General features: G+C 41.3%; 2 protein-coding genes across 4 annotated transcripts; one reads left to right on the top strand and one right to left on the bottom strand.

Moving 5' to 3' along the window:
- Positions 1-102: 102 nt before the first annotated feature.
- Positions 103-5,551, bottom strand: arsk (arylsulfatase family, member K). 2 transcript variants are annotated; one of them, XM_088076906.1, is made up of 8 exons: positions 5,416-5,551; positions 3,523-3,652; positions 3,262-3,421; positions 2,721-3,003; positions 2,454-2,625; positions 1,303-1,527; positions 903-1,118; positions 103-788 (listed from the first exon to the last, which is right to left on the bottom strand). In XM_088076906.1, the coding sequence occupies exons 3-8, from the start codon at positions 3,417-3,419 to the stop codon at positions 514-516; spliced, it is 1,329 nt and encodes a 442-aa protein (XP_087933032.1). In that variant the 5' UTR covers positions 3,420-3,421; positions 3,523-3,652; positions 5,416-5,551; the 3' UTR covers positions 103-513. The 2 variants fall into 2 exon arrangements, with proteins under 2 accessions (XP_087933032.1, XP_042344254.2); XM_042488320.2 differs by lacking the exon at positions 5,416-5,551 and adding an exon at positions 3,893-4,146.
- Positions 5,552-5,605: 54 nt separating this feature from the next.
- Positions 5,606-13,567, top strand: arrdc3a (arrestin domain containing 3a). 2 transcript variants are annotated; one of them, XM_042487730.2, is made up of 8 exons: positions 5,606-6,132; positions 8,106-8,187; positions 8,298-8,445; positions 8,915-9,017; positions 9,199-9,455; positions 10,037-10,193; positions 10,290-10,432; positions 10,555-13,567. In XM_042487730.2, exons 1-8 carry the CDS (start codon positions 5,853-5,855, stop codon positions 10,621-10,623), a joined length of 1,239 nt encoding a protein of 412 aa, XP_042343664.2. In that variant the 5' UTR covers positions 5,606-5,852; the 3' UTR covers positions 10,624-13,567. The 2 variants fall into 2 exon arrangements, with proteins under 2 accessions (XP_042343664.2, XP_087933038.1); XM_088076912.1 differs by lacking the exon at positions 5,606-6,132 and adding an exon at positions 6,173-7,825.
- The last annotated feature ends 9,877 nt before the right edge of the window (positions 13,568-23,444 follow it).

A 23,444-nucleotide genomic window follows, 5' to 3' on the forward strand; every position in this document is an offset into this window, starting at 1 on the left:
GCAAAATAGCAAAACAATACAAAAATAATTTATAATAAAAATATGTAATTACTTTGGGAAAGAAATTCATAATAACAGGACTTTAATATGGACTACTTCATGTTATGGTTATGTTGGCAAGGGAAGTTTATTTATGGCACATTTCAGCAAAAAAGCATTTCAAAGTCATCTACATAAAACATCCAAAGTGCAAAAGAAACACATTATAAAAATACTTGTAAATACAATTAAAGAGCCTTTTTAGATTTAAATCCCAATGAAAGTAAGTGCAAAATGATAAGTCACAGAAGTGACATTTAAAAGTCCGGATTTAGTCAAAGTGTAAGTCTAGGACATTAAAATACGTCCTCTTAGATTATCCATAATTATAGCAGTTACAGTATAAATATATTTAAGAGCCATAAAGCCACCTATTATTGTCAAAGATGTGAGTAAAAGTCATGTTTAATCAGTGTGAGTCCAGCTCATTGAAAAACACCTTAAAGTGAACCATCATTACCATAATAAAGAATTTCACAAAGAGCCGTAGAGCCACTTGTCAATCGCTTTCTCATTGGCTAATGGATCTTTTTGCCAATCCACATGCCACCTGAGGTTAGCAATGACCTGGCTGTAGTTCCCTCCCAAACTCTGGCGCCAGGCAGAGAATGTTTTTTTATTGTAGAGATGGACATCTGTAGAGACTTTTGGATAGTCTATGATACTACGCAAGAGCTTGTCCAGATGCACCTGCACATCTGGGAATCTGAGAACCTTATTATGAAGTTCTTCCTTGTCCAGTGTTAAATCTGCAAAACACAGAGAGCACAGACAAATCAAAGGGTCCCAGGGTTTAGAATTGATTTTTTTCTTTTTGAAAGCATACACTGATTAAAGTGTAGTTTCTCAAGCTAGGAACTCACCAAAAAGCTGTGGAGGGACACTCACGCCATCTGCGTAGGCAATATATTTCCACCGGCCACTTCTCAGCATGTATGTAGAGGCATTGACATTACAACCATGATATTCACCCAGAACCCAGTCTGGATGTTGCTTCTGGGAGAAAGTGCTGGCCTTGGATAGCAGAGGAAGGAGCGAGTGGCCGCTGAGATTACCTAGTACTGAAATTCCAGCAATTTCTGCAAAATACACAAGTGCGTGATATCAAGTTAAAATACTAAAATCTTTAATCTGCTAATGATTTTATATACAGTAGGAAGACCGTTCAAAATCCTCCAACGTTACAGTTTTATTCTACCTTTCAACAGACATTTTAATGATTTATAAACATTTTAATCCTATGTATTCTGTGCACTTCTTTACCTAGGACAGTGGGATAGAGATCAACCAAAGACACAAGCTGGTCGAGCTGCAGGCCAGACATTATCCCGGGCCCCATGATCAACAGAGGAACATGAGAACTGCCTTCAAACATCGACATCTTGTAGAACTGCCGGTGCTCCATGGCGAGTTCTCCATGGTCGGCCGTGAAGATCACAACAGTGTTGTTGAGCAGGCCAGTCTCTCTCAGAGCTGAAATCACCTGGCCTGGTGAGACAGAAGGTGTGAGAGACACTGTATTTTTTCTCATTTACGGGACATTCAAGCAGTAGTGGCAGAATAACGTGGTGGTAAACATGATCTCGCTGCTGACTAAAGATGTGATAAGCGAAAAGCAAATATTGTATAGGCTTTAATTTGCTTATTTTATTTAACCGTTATTTAACCAGAAAGATCCCATTAAGATTACAAACCTCTTTTTCAAGGGAGATCTGGCCAAGATAGGCAGCATCAAGTACAAAACACAGTTACAAAATGCATAGATAAAACTCACACAAATAAAAGAAAAAGTATTGAATTTACAAACAGATTATGAAAAACAAGCTTAAGATATTTGAACACGGGAGTGGTGAAGAAAATGAAGAAAAACCATTGCAATGAATACGTGCAATACCGAGGTTTTAACAGTTATGTGTAAAAAGAAGTAAAGTGCTGCAGATAGTGTGTTGATTTTCATGCTTTGGGTAAAAAAAAGCTGATTACTGTCATTAGAGTACGGAGAAAAAATCTTGTATGACTCTTCCATACAATTGTGCCTATAAAAGCATTCAGTATTCTTTTTAGCTTGAATTTATTTGGGTGACTTTCAATGAAAGTAATTCAAGTCAAAGCAGTGAGATGTTCTAACAGGCTGCAGTGAATCAACAGTAACACTGCCTGGGGCGCCCAGTAGTTCAGGTAATAGAGTGGGCGCCCCATGTACAGAGGATATATCCTCGCTGCAGAGGCCGCAGGTTTGATTCAAGCCTCAGCCCTTTGCTGCATGTCACCCCCCCTCTTTCCCCCTTTTACACTTAAGCTTTTCTATCTCCAATTAAGGCAAAAAGGGGGAGTTTAGACTAAACCTAGCTGTCAAACCCACTACCTCCTGCTTGGAGTGTTTGTTCTCTGGTGAATAACTGCTGTCAACGAACCCAGCATGGCGTCTGCTTCCGCACACATGGCATAATAAAAGGCTCTTATGCTTTTGATTTCCTCCTCAGTGAAATCACCGCTGCAGTTTTTGGTGAAGGTGGAGTAGTAGTCGACGGGGTGCATGGCAGCGACAGGCAGCCACTTAGGAACAGTGATGAGATCAGAAAACACCTGTGTGAGTTTGTAAAATAAGAACATTTACAGTGATTTATATAAAAATATGCATGATTCTGCATTGATGGAGGAAAAGCATTCAAGAAACATGCCTTTTTAAGCCAGTACGGCGAGGTAAGGAAGGTGGATCCTCCTGCAGTGGGCCCTAGGGATTCAGTTTTATAGGGATGAGGTAAATTGAGGCCGAGATAAAGAGCGAAGGATTGATGCGAGGATGCAGCTCTCTGGCGGATCCACTGTGTCGCCTTGTCTGTGTTTTCCCAGTCTTTTCTCATGATCCTTACTGTGGACACGTTCCCAGTGAGCTGCGAAACAGGCCGGCCCTCTTGGCGCAGGAGGAACTGAACATCTCGTGTCCAGGCCTCAACTCGATTACTGCAGAAACACACACAAACACCAACAAGATGCAGGCAGACACACAAAAAATAGGGCAATGGAAAGAAACACGTGAGGATGAGCATCCAAAAAGATGAATCACGCTGTTCTGGAGAATAGCTGCCCACATACACAGTATGTTATTACTTATTACTCATACAGGAGAGCACAAACAGTTCTTTTGTGTGTTTGGGTGTGATAGGGATAAGAAAATGTTGAGAGACGGGCTCACTCTTGTCCCTTGTAGTGTCCACCCACCTGACAGAGTGACTACCTGAGGTGTAGTCCAGCTTCCCCATCGACTTGGTAACATATCCATTCGCCTCCAGCAAATCCATCCATGTCGTTGCATTTGCATCGAGGCACTTATAGTTGTTCCATGACTGAGTGAGGTGAACAAACTTTCCACTCCACATTGCTGGTGATTGAACAGTTGAAATGCATTCATTATTCTACCTTCATTACCATCATATTTACCACAATATCTCTGTCCCCAGTGCATTTTAGAGGGTAACTTACCCGCTCTCGACGGGCAGCAGATGGGTGAATTAGTGTAAGCATTGAGGAACGTGGTACCAAGCTGCCTGAGGTAGTTTACATATGGCAGCTGCACAACTTTGCTGCCAGGATCAAAGGTCAATCGTCCATCCTGCAGAAAGAGGGAAACAAACATTTAGACCCAAAGTCACATTAGTGTACAGTTACACAGAGATTAAATGCAAAAAATCCCCCCCAAAAAACCAAGCCTCTCTGTGTGGTGTTTAATCTTGAGCTATAGCCTGCCCTGTCATAGTTCTGTAGCCTAAAAAACAAGCAAAAGCAACCCATACTATGTCAGTTACTGAAATGCAGTAGTAAATCACTGTGGTATAACTAAATTCATACTTACAAATGCATCACTCATAACCATTACAATGTTGGGTCTGGTTCCATTTTGGCACAAACTTTGACCATACATTTGAAACAGGAAAATCACAACCAGCACTTCAGTATTCATGACAGCGCTTCACTTCGTTCAAATGAGTTGATCTGATCTGTGAAAAAAGAGATTAGTCTGGACTGGAAAAGATACATCACAGAAGAAGAGTGTTCCTCTTTGCGAGTACTTTTCGAGACTTAATAAACACATCCCGGTTACGCTTTCAAAATAAGAGCTTTCTTGTTTAACCTCTAATGGAGCAGTCCAGCTGTGCGAGCTGGCGAATTGATTTTATTTATTTTTCTGCGAGAAGAACTTAATTCATAAACCTTAATGTTTAACGTCCACTGCCCTCAATAACCCCAAAATCATTGAGAGAAAAATAACATCAGGAGGAAACATAAATCAAGCACCCTGTAATGACAAACTACAAACCCAAGAGGGCAGCATTTATCTTTTAAGGATTGACACACTTGTGTTCAGCTGAAACTGTCAGAATCATAACTGCATACTATTGGGCCATTGTGTAGAAGCACTATCACAAAGGCGATATATATGTCTCTATGTTTTATTGTTAGAAATATTTAGTTGGCTAATAAATGGTAAAATCAGTACATCATATAACAGCAGTTGATGCACTTCTTCAATTGTAGGGGGTAGCATGGAATATGATTTGGTTTTTAATACTGTTAATGATGACATTTTAATCACCACAGAACAGCGTTGACGATTGCTGCGGATCTTGCAAACATGGACTTTCAAAGACACTGATATTATGCATCTATTTCCTTTCACGCAAATGCTCATTATTGGCGAATTGTATTGCACCTCGTATCACTAAAATACATCAGAATTGCTTTACAGTTATGAATTGTTTGTTAAAAGCAATGCACGAGTTACAGTGATGTTCAACAGGTGATGCTGCAGATCGTTTCAGAAGCCTCGATAGCCACCAGGTGGCGTTTTGAGCCTCAGAGTTGTTTTTCTGCAAACTGTGAGTTCAACACAATGAGAAATCCCACCCCCCATATGTGCACGGATCATTTTAATCTTAATACAAACACAATTATATAGATGAATATGTGGGGAGCTTTTCTGGAAGTCTGCTCCCCCTGAAATAATCGGGCTACATATTATCCAGCAATACTACCTGTCCTATGCTGCAGGCATCCTGCAGATTCAGCTCTGTTGTTTTCTGTTGATGGATATAGAGGTTGCAGTCTCTTATGATATATGTGAGACAATATATCTGGATTATCACAGACGAACACGTCGGCATATCAAGACATAAATCTGGAAGCTGTAGGCCTAAAAAGACCCCAAGGTGAACCACCTATTAGAGGTTACTGTGATTTAATTTGTCTCAAATGCAAACAACAAACATATTCCTTTATCTCTGCATGAAAAGCCTACAAATAAGACGGGATGAGGCTTATTTGAGGTCTATATAACTATGCATTTTTAAATATATCTAATGAGCTGTAAAATCTCACCTATACATGCACTGTGGTGAACATTTCTTTGTGCAGTCTTTCAGTTGTTTGACCAAACTTGTCATCTGGCTCAGAGCCACACTTCTCTGCCTTGTTCCAGAAGGCGGAAGGAGGGGGCAGCGAAGCCCTGCGCATGCGCCCAAGGTTGTTTTTCACACAGCCTGTCGCTTAAAGTGAGCTGAGCTACGGGGGTTTCCTCGTCTTTGACTGGAGACCAACTCGCAGAGAGGCGGATGATAACAGCATCCTTTGCTGTTATTCAGCCATCACACATCTCAATGAACTGCTCGCAGAGAAATCACTGATCGTGCCTACTGCTTTTTGCAGGGCAGAGATACTGATCAGTGTCTAAAGACTGCATCATTTTTCTTATGAAATTATTTTTTCATAGACTCCTTTTTTAACTTCAAGGTCTCTGTAGCCTATCTCTTTCCACCATGGTGCTAGGAAAGGTAAAGAGCTTCACAGTAAGCTACGACTGTCTCAATGACAGCAATGTTCCCGTGTTTTCCAGCGGGGACTGCGTCTCAGGGAGGGTGATCATCGAAGTCACCGGAGAAATCCGCGTGAAATCTCTCAAAATCCACGCAAAAGGATTTGCTAAAGTTCGTTGGACTGAATCGAGAAATGCTGGATCCAACACTGCCTACACGCAAAACTACACAGAAGAAGTGGAATACCTAAATCACAAAGATATTTTAATTGGGCACGAGAGAGGTAAGAGACTTTGGTTTTATTGTTTTAGCACAAGTTTTAGAGAAACTGACTGTAAGATGCTGTTGTTGTGCTGGTGGAGGATGAGGAGGATGCTGTTGCCTCAAATGTCAGAATAAGTATTAATAACAATAGTATGCACTAGAAGATATTAATAACTGTTAAAACAGCCTCTTTTTAGGTGGTGGTGGTGGTGGTGGTATGAATTAGTTTTGTGACATCGGCTACATACAGCTCCATCATGACTTGTTTGTGTCAATGTGTCAGAATGAATGACAGCAGCTCGAGTGTCTGTTTTTCATAGTATTTCAAGCTAAAAACGAGAATAATATTCATTTCTGAGCCGCGGGGCGATAGAATAATAAGGTGCAGTAATGTATCTGTAGCTTTGTTGGACATTTTCGACGCAGAAACGCGTTATATTCAGTGTTTCTTTGTAGCTTTTCTTAAGTTTCCACCCATTGTTCAAAGCGGTTCAATCCTGTTCAGAAAACTGGACCGGGGGAGGGCGGAGCAACGCGCGTGCTCCTCCCCTGCCAGCATGTCATTGGCTGAGGTGCTCATGTGTGGCCAATGACATCACTGTCTTGCAGAGAGTGACAGAAAATTCTGCAACTTTTTAATTAACGAAACAGCTGCAAAATACAAGTCAGTAGAAGTAGTTTTACTTTGATTCTATTTAAAGCTATATTAAAAAGTCGCTTAGCTGATACCTTGTTTCCATTAGTTTTCCCATTCATTTAGGCTTTCTTTGCACATACATGTTTTTCTGGAATATAGTATGACATTGCATTGGGCTTTATTGTCAGCAGTTTGTGCTATAGACATCTCTATATCTGCAGAAAGGTTGCTTTCGATGGTGAAAATTCCCTATTGTGAGCTGTGCAAATGGTTTGCGTTTAGCTTCCTCCTTCTGCAGCATCTTTTTATTCTTATAATTAAATAGCCATATAGTTTCTGGTCCTCTCTACAGCAGCCAGAGTGTGAAGCAAGTTAACTGGGTTTGGCTTGTTGTCAATCCGCTCGTCTTATCATGCATTTTTCTCCATTATCAGACTTGCTGAGGTTGAAATTGGGGTGATACATTGTTGCATACGTCGCTCACCAACAATCATACTTCGAGCAAAGCTACATTTTGCAACAAGCTATTTCTGAAACATTTCCTGTGATGCTGAAGCGGTTAAAAGGGTGGAAAACTGCGGTAGTATGTGGTCGGAGCAGAGCAGGCTTGTTAGCAGTGACTGCGGTGTCGCACAGTGAATGCGTAATGAGAGCAGAGCGGCTGTGGGAAGCTGCTCGCACCGGTTTAGGCCGGTCTCCTCCTGCTGGAGTCTGCCGTTTGACTGACAGCTCCGCACTTGTTTACCACACGGCTGCTGCTGCTGCTGCTGCTGCTGCTGCTGCTGGGGGAGGGAGTGCTGAGCTGGCAGAAGCACACCCGGCCCGTCGACCCAGCTCTTCTAAATGCACTCTTGTTGTTTTTAATGAAAAATTAGATTTTAATCACATTTTTAAATGAGCAATTCGTCGATTTCCTTCCTCTGGCAAAAAAATATGCGTAGTTTTTTTTGCAGAGAGAGATAAATGGGAAATAAATTACTCCTTGTTTATGAGACAGATTTATCTACCGATAAAGATTTTATTGTTGCCCATTATAGCAGTTCCCCCATAACAGCCTATGTAGGCTATTTCCAAGGTATGTGCCACAATGGGACTTCTTTGTTCATACAGAAGCACAATCTTGCACGCTCAGTCTCCTACAACTTCTTTGGTGTGCTCTTAGTAGCCTAGTAGTTTGCTACTCATCTCTCAATACATTAATTTTATTTACAGACAGATTTGATAGTAAAATCCGTTTATTCTCTTTTGTCTCCCCCACCCTGTGTTTTTTGGTATGACTTTCAGATGCCTTCGTAGAGCATTTTGCCCAGGTATGGTATACATGTGTTTGGAATATTGTCCTCCTTGTTTTTCAGACGATGACAACTCGGAGGAAGGACTCACCACTATCCATTCAGGAAGACATGAGTATGCATTCAGCCTCGAGCTTCCACAGACGTAAGTGTTTTAATACTACACTCCAGTCAGAGATTAAGCTGTCACCTAGGTGAGCTTCTGACTGATAGTTTAACCCCTCTCTCCTTTGTCCTCCTCTGTTTTTCCTGTAGACCTCTGGCTACCTCTTTCGAAGGGAAGCATGGCAGTGTGCGCTATTGGGTAAAGGCAGAACTCCACAGGCCATGGCTCCTGCCAATGAAGACCAAGAAGGAATTTACAGTCTTTGAGCACATTGACATCAACACTCCATTATTGCTGGTAAGTTCTTTTAAAACAGCCTTTTCATATCTCTCAACTGTCCGAGGCATTGGACAAATGGGCTTTGACGACTCTACAGAGTGGTCTGTACATCATTTTTAAACCTTTGAAACCTGAGTAAATTGGTAAAAAAGTACAAGAACAAGAAAATTAGCTGAAAACTGGTATGAAAAAACAAATAACAAGGCAAATAAGACTTGGGAAAGCACTTAAAAGTTATAATAATTCTGTAATTTAATTTTAAATATTCAATTGTAATAATTATTATGTTTTTCCCCTTTTAAAAATAATTTGTTAAATCTACTTAATTTCTTGCAATTTTTGGAGCATTTCTTACCAAGTTGTTCACTGTATCTTTCTTTCCCATGTTTTTGAAAGAAATTGCACCAATTTGCCCAGGGATCAAAGGTTTAAATACTTGTGAAAGGCTCCAGATATTTGCTAATCAACTGTTTTCCTTTTTCTTCAGTCACCACAGGCCGGCACAAAAGACAAGACGCTTTGCTGTTGGTTCTGCACCTCAGGTCCTATTTCCCTAAGTGCCAAAATTGAAAGGAAGGGATACACCCCAGGTGAGAATAAGTAACTGACTCATAATGTAGCTCATAACCTCATAAAAGCTAATGGAAGCATCACGCCATGCTCATAACAACATGAATTACTAATGACACACTGTTTAAGAAGATGATTACTGTTGATAGAAATGTAGAGAAACTTTAATGAACCTCTTCACTATCATCTCTGACTCTGCAGGAGAGTCGATCCAGATCTTTGCTGAGATTGAGAACTGCTCTTCCCGCATGGTGGTGCCAAAGGCGGCCATCTACCAGACTCAGACCTTCTATGCCAAAGGGAAGATGAAGGAGGTCAAGCAGCTGGTGGCCAACCTGCGGGGAGAGTCTCTGTCCTCGGGCAAAACGGAGACCTGGAGTGGCAAGATGCTGAAGATTCCACCTGTCTCACCCTCCATCCTGGACTGCAACATTATCAGAGTGGAGTACTCCCTCATGGTGAGTGCAGTCTTGCTGTATTTGCTGCGCTCTCACACCCCTTTTTTAAAAATTGCCACTCTGCCTTTTTTGGCATGGACACATAGGTGTTCCTGTCCTCATTACGCTCCCCTCTTGTCCTTATTATCACCATTACTCAGCACCATTATCAGCACAGGATCAATATTTCCTGGTAGGCTAATAACTCTCCTAGTAAAGAACCTGACTGACTCAGCTCACGTTGCCAAATCTGGGCCTTGGATTGCACCAGGTGTTATCTCTACATGCTGCTAAGAGCATTAGCCCAGGATATCTTTGGTAACACCTGCCTCGAGAGCGCTTATAACCTCTTTACCTTGCGAACAGACAGCCACCAGGCGCGGACTCTGCCTTGCATAAGAGACAGACCTCAAGTCATTGACCCACATATTGCTGAACTCATTTAGTCCAGACTAGCATGGTTTGATCTTATAGAGGATTAAAAAGCTGTTTCATTTCATGCTGAATGTTCAGCCCCAAAGCCATTTATTGACATTCAAGCAAATTTTTATTACCTCAGAATGACTTGCATATTCTAACCTGCCGTGGTGTCCTTACATTAGGTTTACGTGGACATACCCGGGGCAATCAATCTGTCCCTGAACCTGCCCCTAGTCATCGGAACCATCCCTCTCCACCCTTTCGGCTCCCGTACCTCCAGCGTCAGCAGTCAGTGCAGCATGAGCTGGCTGGGCATGGGTCTGCCTGAGCGGCCTGAAGGTAGGTTGGATCTCAAGGTCGTGATTTATATTTTTAACTCCGTTCCTGATAATACTTCCCTAGAATGCTAACATGTGGCTTGCTCTTGCCCTGCAGCTCCTCCAAGCTATGCAGAAATTGTGACAGAAGAGCAGAGGCAGAGCAGTCTGGATGTCCCAGCTGCCCGCGAGGAGCTGGACGGGCCTCTCTTCGCCTACATTCACGAGTTCCGCTTCCAGCCTCCTCCACTGTACTCCGAGGTAAGCTCCAAATAACATAAAGCAAGGCATACATCCATTTTTATCACTACTACTATTGCATACGAAATTAGCTCTTTTTTTTTCAATATTTAAACCCTCTTTTTCTGTTCTCTCCACTCCAGATCGATCCTAACCCAGATCATGCCACACGTACAGAGGAGCGCAGGCTCGACACCTGTCCATCACGCTGAAGGGTATTCCTGAATTTCCCCCGACTGATTCGGGGATCTTTAAAGAAACCTGCTTGCAAGGCTCAGCTTTGTTTATTTTTCTCTGACAACAACGTTCATACAACACCGTTGACATCAAGAGAAAAACAACCAACCAACCGAGAAAGACTTGGACAAATACCTGCGGTTGAGTTGGGGTGGACAAACCTGTTCCTGCCTTCCCTCAGCGAGAGAAACAGAAGTCACTAGTTTGGGGCATTGCTTCCTTCCTGTGTCAGCCTGCTGAGGGTGGGATGCATACAGATGAACACATATTCAGTCTGTATGAAAAGCCCCACTGGTAGCGAGAGCCCTGGTGATAGTATTGACAATGACGACGAAGAAACTGCAAGGCTCGGCCTGCCAAGCTCCTCTTAGACCCCTCGATTCTTCTGTACTCATGGCACATAAGGACATGGCGCCTCACACAAAGGGCAGGACTAATCATGTCCAGACTTCAGCAGAATCACCTAAAGAAAACGGGACAAAGAGAGAAAAATATCAACAACGTTCTAACCACCATAATCTGTATGAATGAGAGCATCCAGTGGCGGCAGTCAACAACAGAGCAAAGACTTGGTCCTCCTGCCTCATTTTGGATTTTGTTTTGCACATTTTATTCTTTACTTGAGTTGTGTGGCTCTGTTTAATGAGAATTGAAAAAAAAAAAAATCACTAATAGTTGGTTCCAGCTTTGTAATGCGCCAGACTAAGAATATGAGACTGTAGGCTTAACTTTTAAGACTTTCTTTTGCATAACTTAGAGCAATTTTGAGAACACGATTCGATTTTGGAAAAAAGAAAAAAAAAAAAAAGATTGACAAGGACAAGAACAATGCACTGAATTTGTTTAAGTTTTTTTCTTTGTCTCCTTTTGACATTTCCTCAGTGACTTATAACAACTAGACTGGACTTTTTACAACAACTGCAGCACACTTTCTCCATCTGGAAGCTCTTTTAAGATGTTGCCTCCTCAGCTTGGATCCAAGTGTGGCTTCCCTCCTATTTTAGTTTTTGTATTTAGCTCCAATTGTAGAATAGCTTTTTAGCCTTTTTTGTGTTGAGGTTGCTCTGGATTTGGACTAGGAGGGTTGCAGACCTTAATTTGCCACTCAATATTGTAGCTGAAGAGAACAGTGTGAGTCTGTGTGTGAGTGTGTGTGTGTGAAACAGAGAGGGTGGTACATTGTGGAGGGACTCGCCTCACCCTAATTACCTGCAGCCCCTCTACTCCTAATCTCAGGGCAAGCCAGGCTTGCATAACTGCCCAAAAAGCACTGTCTCAGGTGGTCGTCTCACTTGCCAAATGGTTGGAAAAAAAAGAGAAAAAATGTTATAGGTTTTCTTTTAAATTGCACTGTTAAAGTAATGAAGTTTTTTGGGTTTTTTTTAATTACCAAAATGAGACTTGCAGAGAAGCAAGGCAGCTTTCTGAGATAAATCACATTCCCTTTTTGTCCTGCTGCACTTGCCCAGTTCATCCTACCAACAGTTAGATTTTACCAGACCAGTGAAACCAGAATGCTAGCTATAAAAAAAAGGGGTCAAAAGAGGAGCGAAACTACAAACCCAGGTGCAAGTAAAATGCTGGGGACGTTGCTGAACCTCCGTTCAGACTGGTCAGAACAAGTAGTAGTAGGTTGACATGAGTAATACATTGGTTTTCTAACTCATTCAACACAAAGACCAGCTGCAACAGAGGTTTAACATAGTGAGGAAAACGAGAAAAGCAGCACTTTTTTGATAAGAAAATGATCATTAAAAAAATAAAAGCATTCAATGGTGAAGGTCTGAAGAAAAACCATTTGGTACTAACCATGTTATACTAGAGGATTTTTCATTAAAGTAGTGTTGTGTAGGACATTAATGCATTTTTTTTAATTAGTGACTTTTTAAGTTTACATTTTAAATGTAGCTGACACAAGTTTGTATGTTTTGTGTGTGTGTGTGTGTGCGTGTGTGCGTGTGTGCGCGCGTGCACGCTCTTATCAAGATCCAGCTGGCAACTAAATACAAAGCCTCTGACAGTAATCGACAAACTGCAGATTATTAAAGTGATCTTATCTTAGTGGCCTTGACACAGAAAAGACCTGATCATGATTCTTCATCTTTCAGCGTCTGTTAAACTCTCGTTCTTCTGCATATTATGTCTGTTCACGTCTGTATGTTTTTGACCTTTCCATGTTTATTCAAAAGGACAAAAAGGGAAGAGGAAAAAGTCCTTTAGAAGCAAGTGTTGCAAAAATGACATCCTGGACAGGCCTCTCGATTTTGTTATTTTTCTGAAGCTGATGAAGCTATTATTTTTTTTCCATGTATTTCTGGGCATTGATATAGTTTGCTTTCTTGTTTAACAAGCAACCTTCCTGAGTTAGTCTCCCTGACCTCTCTGGTCCCCCCTCAGGCCTGGGGGTGGCAGCTGTTGATCAGCACTCTCCTCCCCCCTTTGAGAAACATTTAGGGATAGCAGATAAACCGCTTCTTCCACGGTTAACTCACGTTCTTTCCTGATTATATTTGTTTGCAGTTCTTTGTTTGGATTTTATCTTAGGGAATCGAGCTACAAGCTATGAATAAGCTTACATATTTGTTTCAGGTTGGTCAATTCCATAGTCCATTTGCTTGGGCCGCAAAGTAGTCCAGTGTCAAAACTAAGCTAAACTCCTGACCTAGTAAAAGGCAGGAACTGAAATGTTCAGAGATAAAGAAACCTTGGAGATGGGATCTGAAACATTTTAGAAACAAAGTGCAATATCACTCACTGAATTTTTTTCTTCATTCTCCATTTGTATGTTTGTTTTTATCTTTTTTTTGTCTGTCGATCATGACGATGTATAGATATTCTATGAATATACTACGTTCTGAATGGTTTAACCTTTTGTCTAGTTCTTCCTTTTGATTTGAATAAACGTTTTGCTCTAAATTACGATGGGCTGTGGTGTGAATTTCTCAGCAAGACTGAACACAACATTAAAAGTGCACCCTATGAATGAGTAAAGATTAAGTCTATATTCATAACATTCAAGCTTGTTTTGTCTAAGCGCCAGTCTTTTAAATAAATACAACAAACATGCCCTATACTGAAAAACAAACATGAAGCTGCACATGATTAATCATTACCCTCCTTTTTACCCCAAATCTATTTATTTGGGTCATGACAGCTTCAGATTAGAAGCAAACAGGTTGTCACTGCTGGACTCAGATTATCCTCCAAAACATAGTACAATACTGCCCCTGGAGGTGGTTTTTATAACTGCACCTGATTTTAGCAGGCAGGAAGTTGCATGATAGTATAAATTCATTGAAAAACACATCTTACCTAGAATCAGACACTGTTTTTAGGTCATTAGCCAGCTTTTAACACCAGAGATGGAAGCCCCCCAGAACAGAAATATCTTTTATCGTCCCCAAACGTGGCAAAGGGCTCAAGATTTACTCCTCCTTTTCTTTGCATTTGTACATGTCACCACTGGTTTTTACTGACCAACATTTCCAGGGATTACTGCAGGGATTCCTCTGGTCAGAAGAGGAGAGTCAAAGCTAAAGAGAAAAGCTGCTCTTTCCTCTTTGCTTTTAAGTACCACTTATGCAAATTACGTGACTGCTTCAGATCTGAGTGATTCAGAGTGCCAAATAATTTACTCAGAATCTCCTTACCTTGTATTATAGACTCATTTGGTTTTATTATTAATAAAAATAATACAGTTTAAATCATGCGCCTAAATGCAGCTGTTTTTGGAATTGCAGCACATATCTTTTAAAGCTGATCAAGCAGGGTTAGCTGTTAACATCATGTTAAACTTGCACATTTGTGATAAACCAGATGCCAATTATGACCGAGTGTGTAAAAATATAAAATTGCTGAATTATAATGCAGCCAGTGCACCCCTTGAGAAGAAATATGGATGAGTCACAGCACCCCTCTCGAGGAAACCTTTAGCGAAACCTGACAGGAGTCAATGGCGACAGGCCAAGTGAACCACAGTCACTGGTCCACATATAACAAAACACATGATTTATCGATCCCTGCTGACAGATGCATGAAGACAAGAGAACATGCTGGCCTGCTGCGCAGCAATGACGGAGGTTGAATTTGCATGGATTTATATGCACCGTTTTCTATAATCTTGTGATCTCGATATGCAATGTTCAAGCATCGTATAATTACTGTTATTGACCAATGGCTCTTTTTTCCACCCAAGTGTTATTTGCACAAATGTGCTACGCCTTTGTCAAGTTAGTTTTGAGTTGGCATTTTTATTGTCATTGTAGCAGTTGCACATAACATTTTGATAAATATTACCAGCGCTTTTGAAATCCTTGTGACTTGTTTTTTCAATATTTACCTTGCATAGTCTATCTTTAAACAGCTCTGCTCTCATTCTGGTACCAGCTTGTCTACACATGACCTATTCATAATGTTCAACACTGTTTTGTGAGCAATCAATTTTACTCGTAGCGCATCGACTACTGTACTACGTCAACCCGGTTTTAAAAAGAATTGATTTTGTTGGAAAATACGAGCATGTATGCACAAATGAGCTCAGCAAATTCGATCATGTCAATGAATACACTGTGCCGCACTGTACATCTCATAGGTCAGGCTGGAACAAAATGCTCTGATTGAAAAAAACCCACAAATGTCATTGCTATTGCATAAGTGAAACTTTTGATATCTAAATGCCCTCAGTGACGCAGGAACCTGGAATAACTGTTGTGTAAAGAAAGGGCAAAATGCCTCTAAACACTTCCTCCAAACTGACATGTCAAATACAAAGGGACAGCTTGTCAAGTTTACTGGGATTTTTTTTTTTGCAAATTATCAGTTTGAGCCAGCATCAGTGATGACTCAGCAGCCCTGTCAGCTTTGACCAAGCACTTCAGTGTGCCTTTGTCCCCTCCTCTTCTCCCCCCTCGGCCCTCTTTTGGCTTTTGTGGGCCCGGGCTTTTGTGGGTGTCTGACCCCTGTTACGAGAAAAAAAAGGAGGAGGGGATTATTGAGGGAGAGCACAGATTGGGGCGGCGTGCATGTATGTGTGTGTGGTAGTAGTGTTGATTAGCAAGTGCTGACGCTACGCAGGCCTCAGCTGTTTCCTCTCACCAGCTAATCCCACTACCCAGAAGCCCTCTGTGATCCAGAGGTTCTCAGCAGCTTGCTGTGACCAGGCACATTCAGCACAGGGGGGTTGGACTGAGGCCCCTGCACGCCTGCTTGCCAGTGCCACATCATCACTGTGACATAATAGAAACACACACACACACACACACACACACACACACACACACACATCGATGCAAGCCCACACATTCCTCAAAACAATGGAACAACCAACATTACTACTTCTGAAAATGTTCTGCAGGAACCGATCCGCAGATAGTTATATGACTTTTGGCCACTGTTTTATTAAAGACAGAGAAGTATAATATCATCATGTGCATGGCAGTTTATAGGAATACAATGTTTCATCATAAAATTAAACAAAAAATAATACCATCTATACACTAGGTCCCATGAAACATGTTGATCACGTCTTGGTGATCTTGAATTAATATGTTCGTAATTACGTTTGTTACATACAATCTCACCTGCTGAAGGGGCAGTCTGACCTGCAGTGGATAACGAATAACTGACAGAACTGAGCTACTGTTTGTTTATTAATAATACAAGAGTCCCTGTAAATTGCCCCTTTGAGTCAAACATTAATTTTTCGTTACTTATTTACTAAATGAATGTCCAAGAAAAAGGTCAAGAAGGACACCTTCCTAGCTCTGCGGACACACACCTCATATTTCTCCAAGAATCTAATCTTTTTTTATCATTTCATATGCTTAATTCCATGCAACCATTCAGTGCAATCCTTCTCTTTCAGTGGACAAAATCACATAACCAGTCTGTTCTTTTCCAAAAGCCGGTCTCAAACCATCCCCTAACCTCCCTACCCCATGAACTGCCACTCAGTATGCTAGCCTCAATACCTTATCATAGACTTTCAGTGCTTTCTTCCCAGCACCCCCACAAAACATAAAAACATACACGACCTCAGCTGGCTGAGACTCATAGGCAGGACAGTCACCCTCAGTATTTAGAACATGTTTGTTCCACCGATACATACAAGAAATTAGCAGAGAACTTTGACAAAATTAAAGACATGCACATCATGAATTGATGCAAAAAAGACACAAATGTCAATCTTGGGATGTATGCCACATGACTGAGAATGCACATGCAAATATTTGCAATGCTTTGAGTTTACATCAAGTCTACATCAAAACTTTTCTCTTTCAGTAGCTAAATGCGATAACAACCTTCAAGTGTGCACACATCATTCTGTGCAGTGACGGTCCAACTTCTGACAAAAAGAGCAACAAATTGCAAAAAGTGCTGAGGGACTTCACAGAATGAGGTATTACAGAATGACTTTTGAAAGATTTGTGTTTGCAGGCATTTCGTAAAAACATCCTGTAGGAAAGTACATCAAGGAACTCCAGTTACTGAACTTTTTCATCAGTCCCCCCTCTCTTTCTTTCTCTCTCTCTCTCTCACACACACACACACACACACACACAGAGCAGCACTGCAGGCAGCTCTCCATCTGTCCTGAGTACAGACTTGCTCTGTTTTTCCTCTATGGGCACAAAGAAAGGAACAGAGATAGAGCTACAGATAGACCAAACCGAGAGGCAGAGAGGGAGGGGGAGAGGCGATGTTTTTTTTTTTTTCAATGGCTTTCTTCATGATCTTTCTCGGCAGCTGGTTCATTCCAGTTTGAAGCACTTCTGCATGAGGAGGCTGACAGCAGAGGCTGCTGCTTTTTCGCCACTGAAAGCTGGACTGTTTTTTGACCTTGCAGGGAACAAGTTGTTTACTTTCACTGAATGCACCACATTGGACAGCTGAAGAGAGAGAATAATTTATCATGACACAAAGCAGGACCTCTCACTTTGGTTATGCTATAATTTCACCTTAGCAGAGAGAGAACATTGAGATGAACTTTGTGGGGACCTTTTGTCCCTGGATCTTGTATCTGTCAACCAAGTATGCACAGGCCTTATCACCGCAAAAACAGTTTAAATGAATATTGATACAGTGCGTGCATGTCAACAGCAGCTGCTGCACCTTAAGTGGTCTTTGCTTGACTCTATGTAAGTCCCGCCACGAGAGACAAATGTCAGATTCTTCTTCTAATCTCAGCCTCACGTCTCCAGTCTGTCCTCACCTCGCTAATGTGTCGCCCTCTCTGAGTAGTGTGCAAATTTTTAAAAAAAAAATTTTCAAGAAAGAGGGACGGTTTGCTGTGGCTAACAGCTTCAATAGCACAACAGTATAATTCATGATGATGGTGCTAATTGAAAATCTTTTTAAATATCCTCAGTGGAGCTGTACGGACTATTGTGGCCCTCCATATTTAGTCTGAACAGGAACCTGATAGCTGGAGTGACACTGAGCTATGTTCCCATGCCAGGACTCCCATCCCTGCCATACCAAAGTCTCAGCATGGTCAGCATACCACCTCCAACCATCCTTCACACACAAACACTGCACTCCACCAGCGTGGCTGTTACGCAGCACCACAAGTTCAAGACCTTGCCGTAACTACAGTCGGGAAAAGTCCTGCAGCTCTTCATGCAAAGACCAAAATACATGTACCAAAAGAAAAAGGGTCAGGTTCAAGGGACTGAAGATAATATTAGGTGTCATTTTAATTGTCCAAAGAGAAATACTGTATGTACTAAAAACAGGCCTAAATGCACTTGTGAGACATAAGATGAGGTGTTGAGTAAATCCGGCCCTAAAGGGGCCGTTGTAACTGAGCTCATGCAAAAACAAGCTCAGTGGAGAATGACGTCAGTTTGATTTCTGTTATTCAGGCTGCAGAGGGATTAGAAAGCCTATAGCTGCAGCCATTCACCACTTCTTATATACCACCATCCAGGCCTACAGAGACAAACAGAAGACTTTGTCAGGCTTGATTATAATACTTTGAAATCCTGTCAGAGCCAGACCACGAGGAAAAAGTCCGCTTGAGTTCATTTTTTATATATTGCACCGGTGCTTTGCTTGTCTCTCTCTCTTTCTCCATCATTTGTCATCTGCTGTATTTCATGCATCCTGATTGTTTTATTTCACCCTTAAACTTTGGCCTTTCTTATCATAACCATATGAAGAACACTGATGATGGCTTTCTGCATAGCATGGACCCAAGGAGAAAAACAAAGTCAGCCTGACATTAGCGACTCTATGTTTAAAATGTACCGCACAACATGAAGTGTAGCGTTGTACCACGCAACTCCGATTACTGCATTTCCTCACCATGGTGAGCAATGGTGGGTGCTCTGCTCTATTCTGAGAGCTTGAGGGGAGGAATGTAAGTTATTTTCAACAGTGGCTCTCTCTCTCTCTCTCTGTCTCTCTGTCTCTCTCACTCTTCGTTATGTCACAGAGGATTCAGCTCCAGAACACAGAGTGGGTGAAATTCTGCCATAGCCCTCAAAAAAGATGCTGAAATGCAGACATAGAAACCGCAAAGATGTTGCAGTTAGTACCTCTTGAAGTGGTGAATTACTTGACATATAAGGCAGTGTCTATAATCTCCTTGTCCAATGCGTTAAAGCAGAGTAGAAGCTGTATCTGAGAATATATAGATGCAAAAGGTCACAAAATAGTGTCAATAGTAGTTTTCACCTGGTCCCAGGTAAAAGTTAGTTTTAACTTTAAAGTCCCTTTTCAAATGTCTTACAAGTTCAAACACATGCACACACTTGACCAGGCCCACTACTCACATGCAGAGTAAGGTTTTAGCAAAAATGCATGTTTGGGAAGTACTAAGCATATGACTGGATAGTTTTGTAAAAGTTTGTAAATAGCTGTTTTGATGTAGTTTTGCAGTTGTTAAATGCGCCCCTAATTTACAGCAAATCATTGAGAATTTTCTCAGTTTTTGGCTTCTCCATTCACTGCGAAGGTATGCAAGAAAAGTTTTCTTCAAGAATTCAACATAACACAGAGTGAGGAACTGTTACATTTAGGGGATGAAGTATTTCTTGAAGTACTCTTTGTGGCAAATAAATATATTTACCAAACTACCCAATCAAGCATAGTTACACAAGGTAAAACTTGATGTGCTTCTTTTGTAACTCCCTCTTCTAAGTCTTTGGTCACCTTATGTTTGGTTTCAAGGCAATGAGAAGCCAGACTGAGGAGTGCTGTTTCACCACTCATCTTATTTTAACCTGCCGGTCCCCCTGTGGAAGTTGCTCAGTTTCCTTTTTTAGCAACGGCTGACTCATAGCATAGCTCCCGTCCACCCCCCATCCCCCTCAGCTCTCTCACAATGTCGCTGCTCAGCTTTAACTCTCCCTCTCTGTCTGCTCAGATTCTCCTGAGTCACAGGGAGCAAAAGACGCCCTCCCCCTCCCATTCAGACTCCCTTCTCGGTGCGTCTCCTGAAAAACAACAGGTGCAGCGGGGCCTGCAGAGGGCGGGCTGTCTGGTGGGCAGCGTGTCCAAGCTTTCCAGTCACTTCTCACTGTTATTTCACCCCCTCTGCCTCCGAACATCCAATCTGTCGCCTCTTCGCCATCCTTCACCCAATCTCTCTAAACCCTTTCACCCCGTCTGCACGTCCCTCCACCTCTATCGATGCACTTGTTCCACCTCTGCCACCACTCTTGCTCCGCTAATCTTAAACTCCTGCCACTTTCCTCGACTGGATGCACATTCTTTTATGCTTTTTACTTATAAACTTAACTGTCTCTGTCACTCATACTTTTCTCTTTGCAGTACAAAATAGGTAGAGCTGCAGATGTTTCTACAATGACTAAAATTCTCATAGTGTCACATTCCCAAACTTCTCCAACAGCCACCTGTTTTGTGGGTCAATCATTTGCCCTTAGTATACAACCTGTATGTTTTCTAGGCCATGGCTGGTGTTGTGCACGTGTTGGTTTCCAAATATCACATGGCCTTTCTCGTCTAACCCAGATCTCTCTGTTGTTCAACAACCTCTATGTGATAGCCCAATGACTCCCAAAATAGCATGACGGCCTTATCCACACAGCAAAATGGGGCAAGTTGTACAATAGCTTCAGAGGGTCGAAAGTACACATTTACAAGTCTGAAAGAGGTTTTGTTTGCTGGTTAGTTTTGGAAAAGCTCCAATTGTACCAACTATGGAGCTTAAGTCAAATAAAACTGCAGTGAAATGTGGCGTTTTGTTTTGTCTGTTTACATTAACACATACTGTATGTTTGTATGTTGACTTTCATCCATTTTTGGCATTAAAGTTGCTCGGTACTTAGTAAATGTCTCCAAGAATGTGTGTTGATGTGCATAAAGTACTCAGCTCCTTTGCTATATACAGTTTATACTCACATGTAGCCTTTAGATCTGCTGTTGTACCATTAAACCCTCTTTACAGTGTGTAGTTCTCATAAAAACTTCTCTTTGGCCTTGCTCAAAATAGGACCGGGACACTTGTTGTTGATTAGTCTATATATGAGCTGACATTAAAAACGACCCCGCAGCGGCCGTGTGATTGTAAAGACCTGAGATGAGTGATGATTGCTGCTCTACAATTTAATGCATCTACAGCACTAAGTCTTTCATTTTGTTGTTTTATTATAGATCAAAGATTTGAAATGGGAAAAAAATGTCTTTTTTTCAACATAAAAATCTTTTCCAGAGGGTACTCATTTGTCATGGTTTTTTTTTCCTTGTATGCCTGCATGGAAAATGGCAGTAATTGATTAACTGATAAATTAGAGACCACGTTTAACAACAGCAAACTATATCAAAACATCCATTTCCAAAAATGTACAACCTGTGCAGTGTAATCCAAGTCTCATTTATCCAGTGGAATACTCAGTACTTCCCAAACATGCATTTTCACCAAAAAACATATTATCTGGCTTTGTAAACAGCATAAATAAGACTCGCTTTCAGTTCAGTTTAAATCTTAAGGTTTTAGCAAAAATGCATGTTTAAGGGAAGTACTGAGCATTCAGCTGGATAAATGAGACTTACAATTTACTGCAGGAGTTGTGTGACATTGTTTCCCATGGTTAAATGGCCCAATCAATTAATAAACCAATACGTTTGCTGTTTTTCGTTGAAGCATATAAGAAAAAGTTTTCTTCATAAAAGAAAGGTAACACAGCATGACTAATTGATATGCAAATAGTCATTTTGTAGGTGAAGTATTCCTCAAGTGGCCTTCAAGGACATGTGCTTTGTAAAACCCAAGACGCCATGTTTAGCTAAGTAATACTGTTTAAAATTCTTTAGCTATTAATGGAGCACAATATCAAAAAACACTCAACCAATGCAACATTTTATCATCATCTCAGGTGTAGCATGGCCCACTGCTGACACAACTTTCCATCTCCTAAATGTGTTGCCAAATATCCCAGGACTTCAGCTCGGGTTCCCAAAGCTTCCATCTATCCGTCTGGTCTGGTCCGGAATGGACCAGCGGGTATCGCAACCCCCCAGCCTGCATTTGCTCCTTGGGTTAGACTGACATGTAAACAACAGGGTCGATCATTCCAGCTGGTGTCTGTAAAACTGAATCCAGCAGAATGGACAGGAATGACCAGGTGGCTAAGAAAGATATACTGACACTCACACACACAGTCAAGTCTAAGCGCGCACACACACACACACACACACACACACACACACACACACACACACACACACACACACACACACACAAACACACACACAAACACACACAAACACACCCATGCGTCAATATAAAAGCTGAGTTGTGTGTCCTGATTGTCCCTTGGCAACACTCTCAGTTGTGTCCAAATGACTATTTGATGAAAGCCACAAAAGATATTAATCATAATAAAGTGGGAGCTGCTGAAAAGTTGATGAGATTTGCACTGGCTCTGTGACAACAGAGAGAATAACAGAGCAGTATTACACAACATCTAAATTATCTAACGCAAAACGATTATAATGTATTGTATTTTATTATATGCAAGAAGTAATGAAGTGAGCTTCATGTCGGGGTCCTGCATCACTCTGTCGGGTTTATTTCATAATACTGATCCGTTCGCTGTACGTTATCTCACTTATTACATGGCTATTTACTAAAGAAATCAATAATTTGTTTTCCTAAGCATCTATGATCAGAACTGCATCCACAGCAGATGTCTGCTTTTCAGAAATAACAAACTGTAGAGTGCCATGACTGACCAATCAGAATTAAGAATTCAACAAAGCCGTGTAATAATATGTATATCATTTCATTTTTCCAAATGTTGCTGTTGCTGATGTATGCTTCCTCTGCTTGCTTTTGAGATGTATTAACAATGTATTTTCTACACAAGCTACTTAACATCGGTTACAGGCTGATAGTCCTATAAAAGTCATTCTTAAGTCTCATGTTAATTATGATCTGAGATGATGCTAGAAGATTTAGAGTGAGGCTGAGTCTTCTGTCAGGCCTGTGAGTTTTGGAAAACATCACTGAGCAGTGGAGACAGAGGGATGTGAGAGGAGGCAGTATTTGTTCAAGGAGAGGCTTAACTACTTACTTACTGGAACTTTCTGAGACTTATCAAAACTCAACTCATCCAAATTCACATTTTCACTCTTTTTTCTAAATCTGACAGTCTGGTGATGCTGTGGGATTTCCTGTCTACACAGTTTCCCTTTCAGTTTCGCCTCCTCCTAAGTTTTCCACTCTGTCATTCCTCTTTTTGTTGTTGACTTTGTTGTCGTGTCTTTCAGCTCCTGTCCCTTCTCCTGTCCTCTGAGCAATGACTCACCAGGGTCCTGTCCTGGCCTGTGG

Source organism: Plectropomus leopardus, chromosome 4, assembly GCF_026936395.1.
Source record: "Plectropomus leopardus strain MGB_pleo_1.0 chromosome 4, ASM2693639v1, whole genome shotgun sequence".
NCBI lineage: Eukaryota > Metazoa > Chordata > Actinopteri > Perciformes > Serranidae > Plectropomus > Plectropomus leopardus.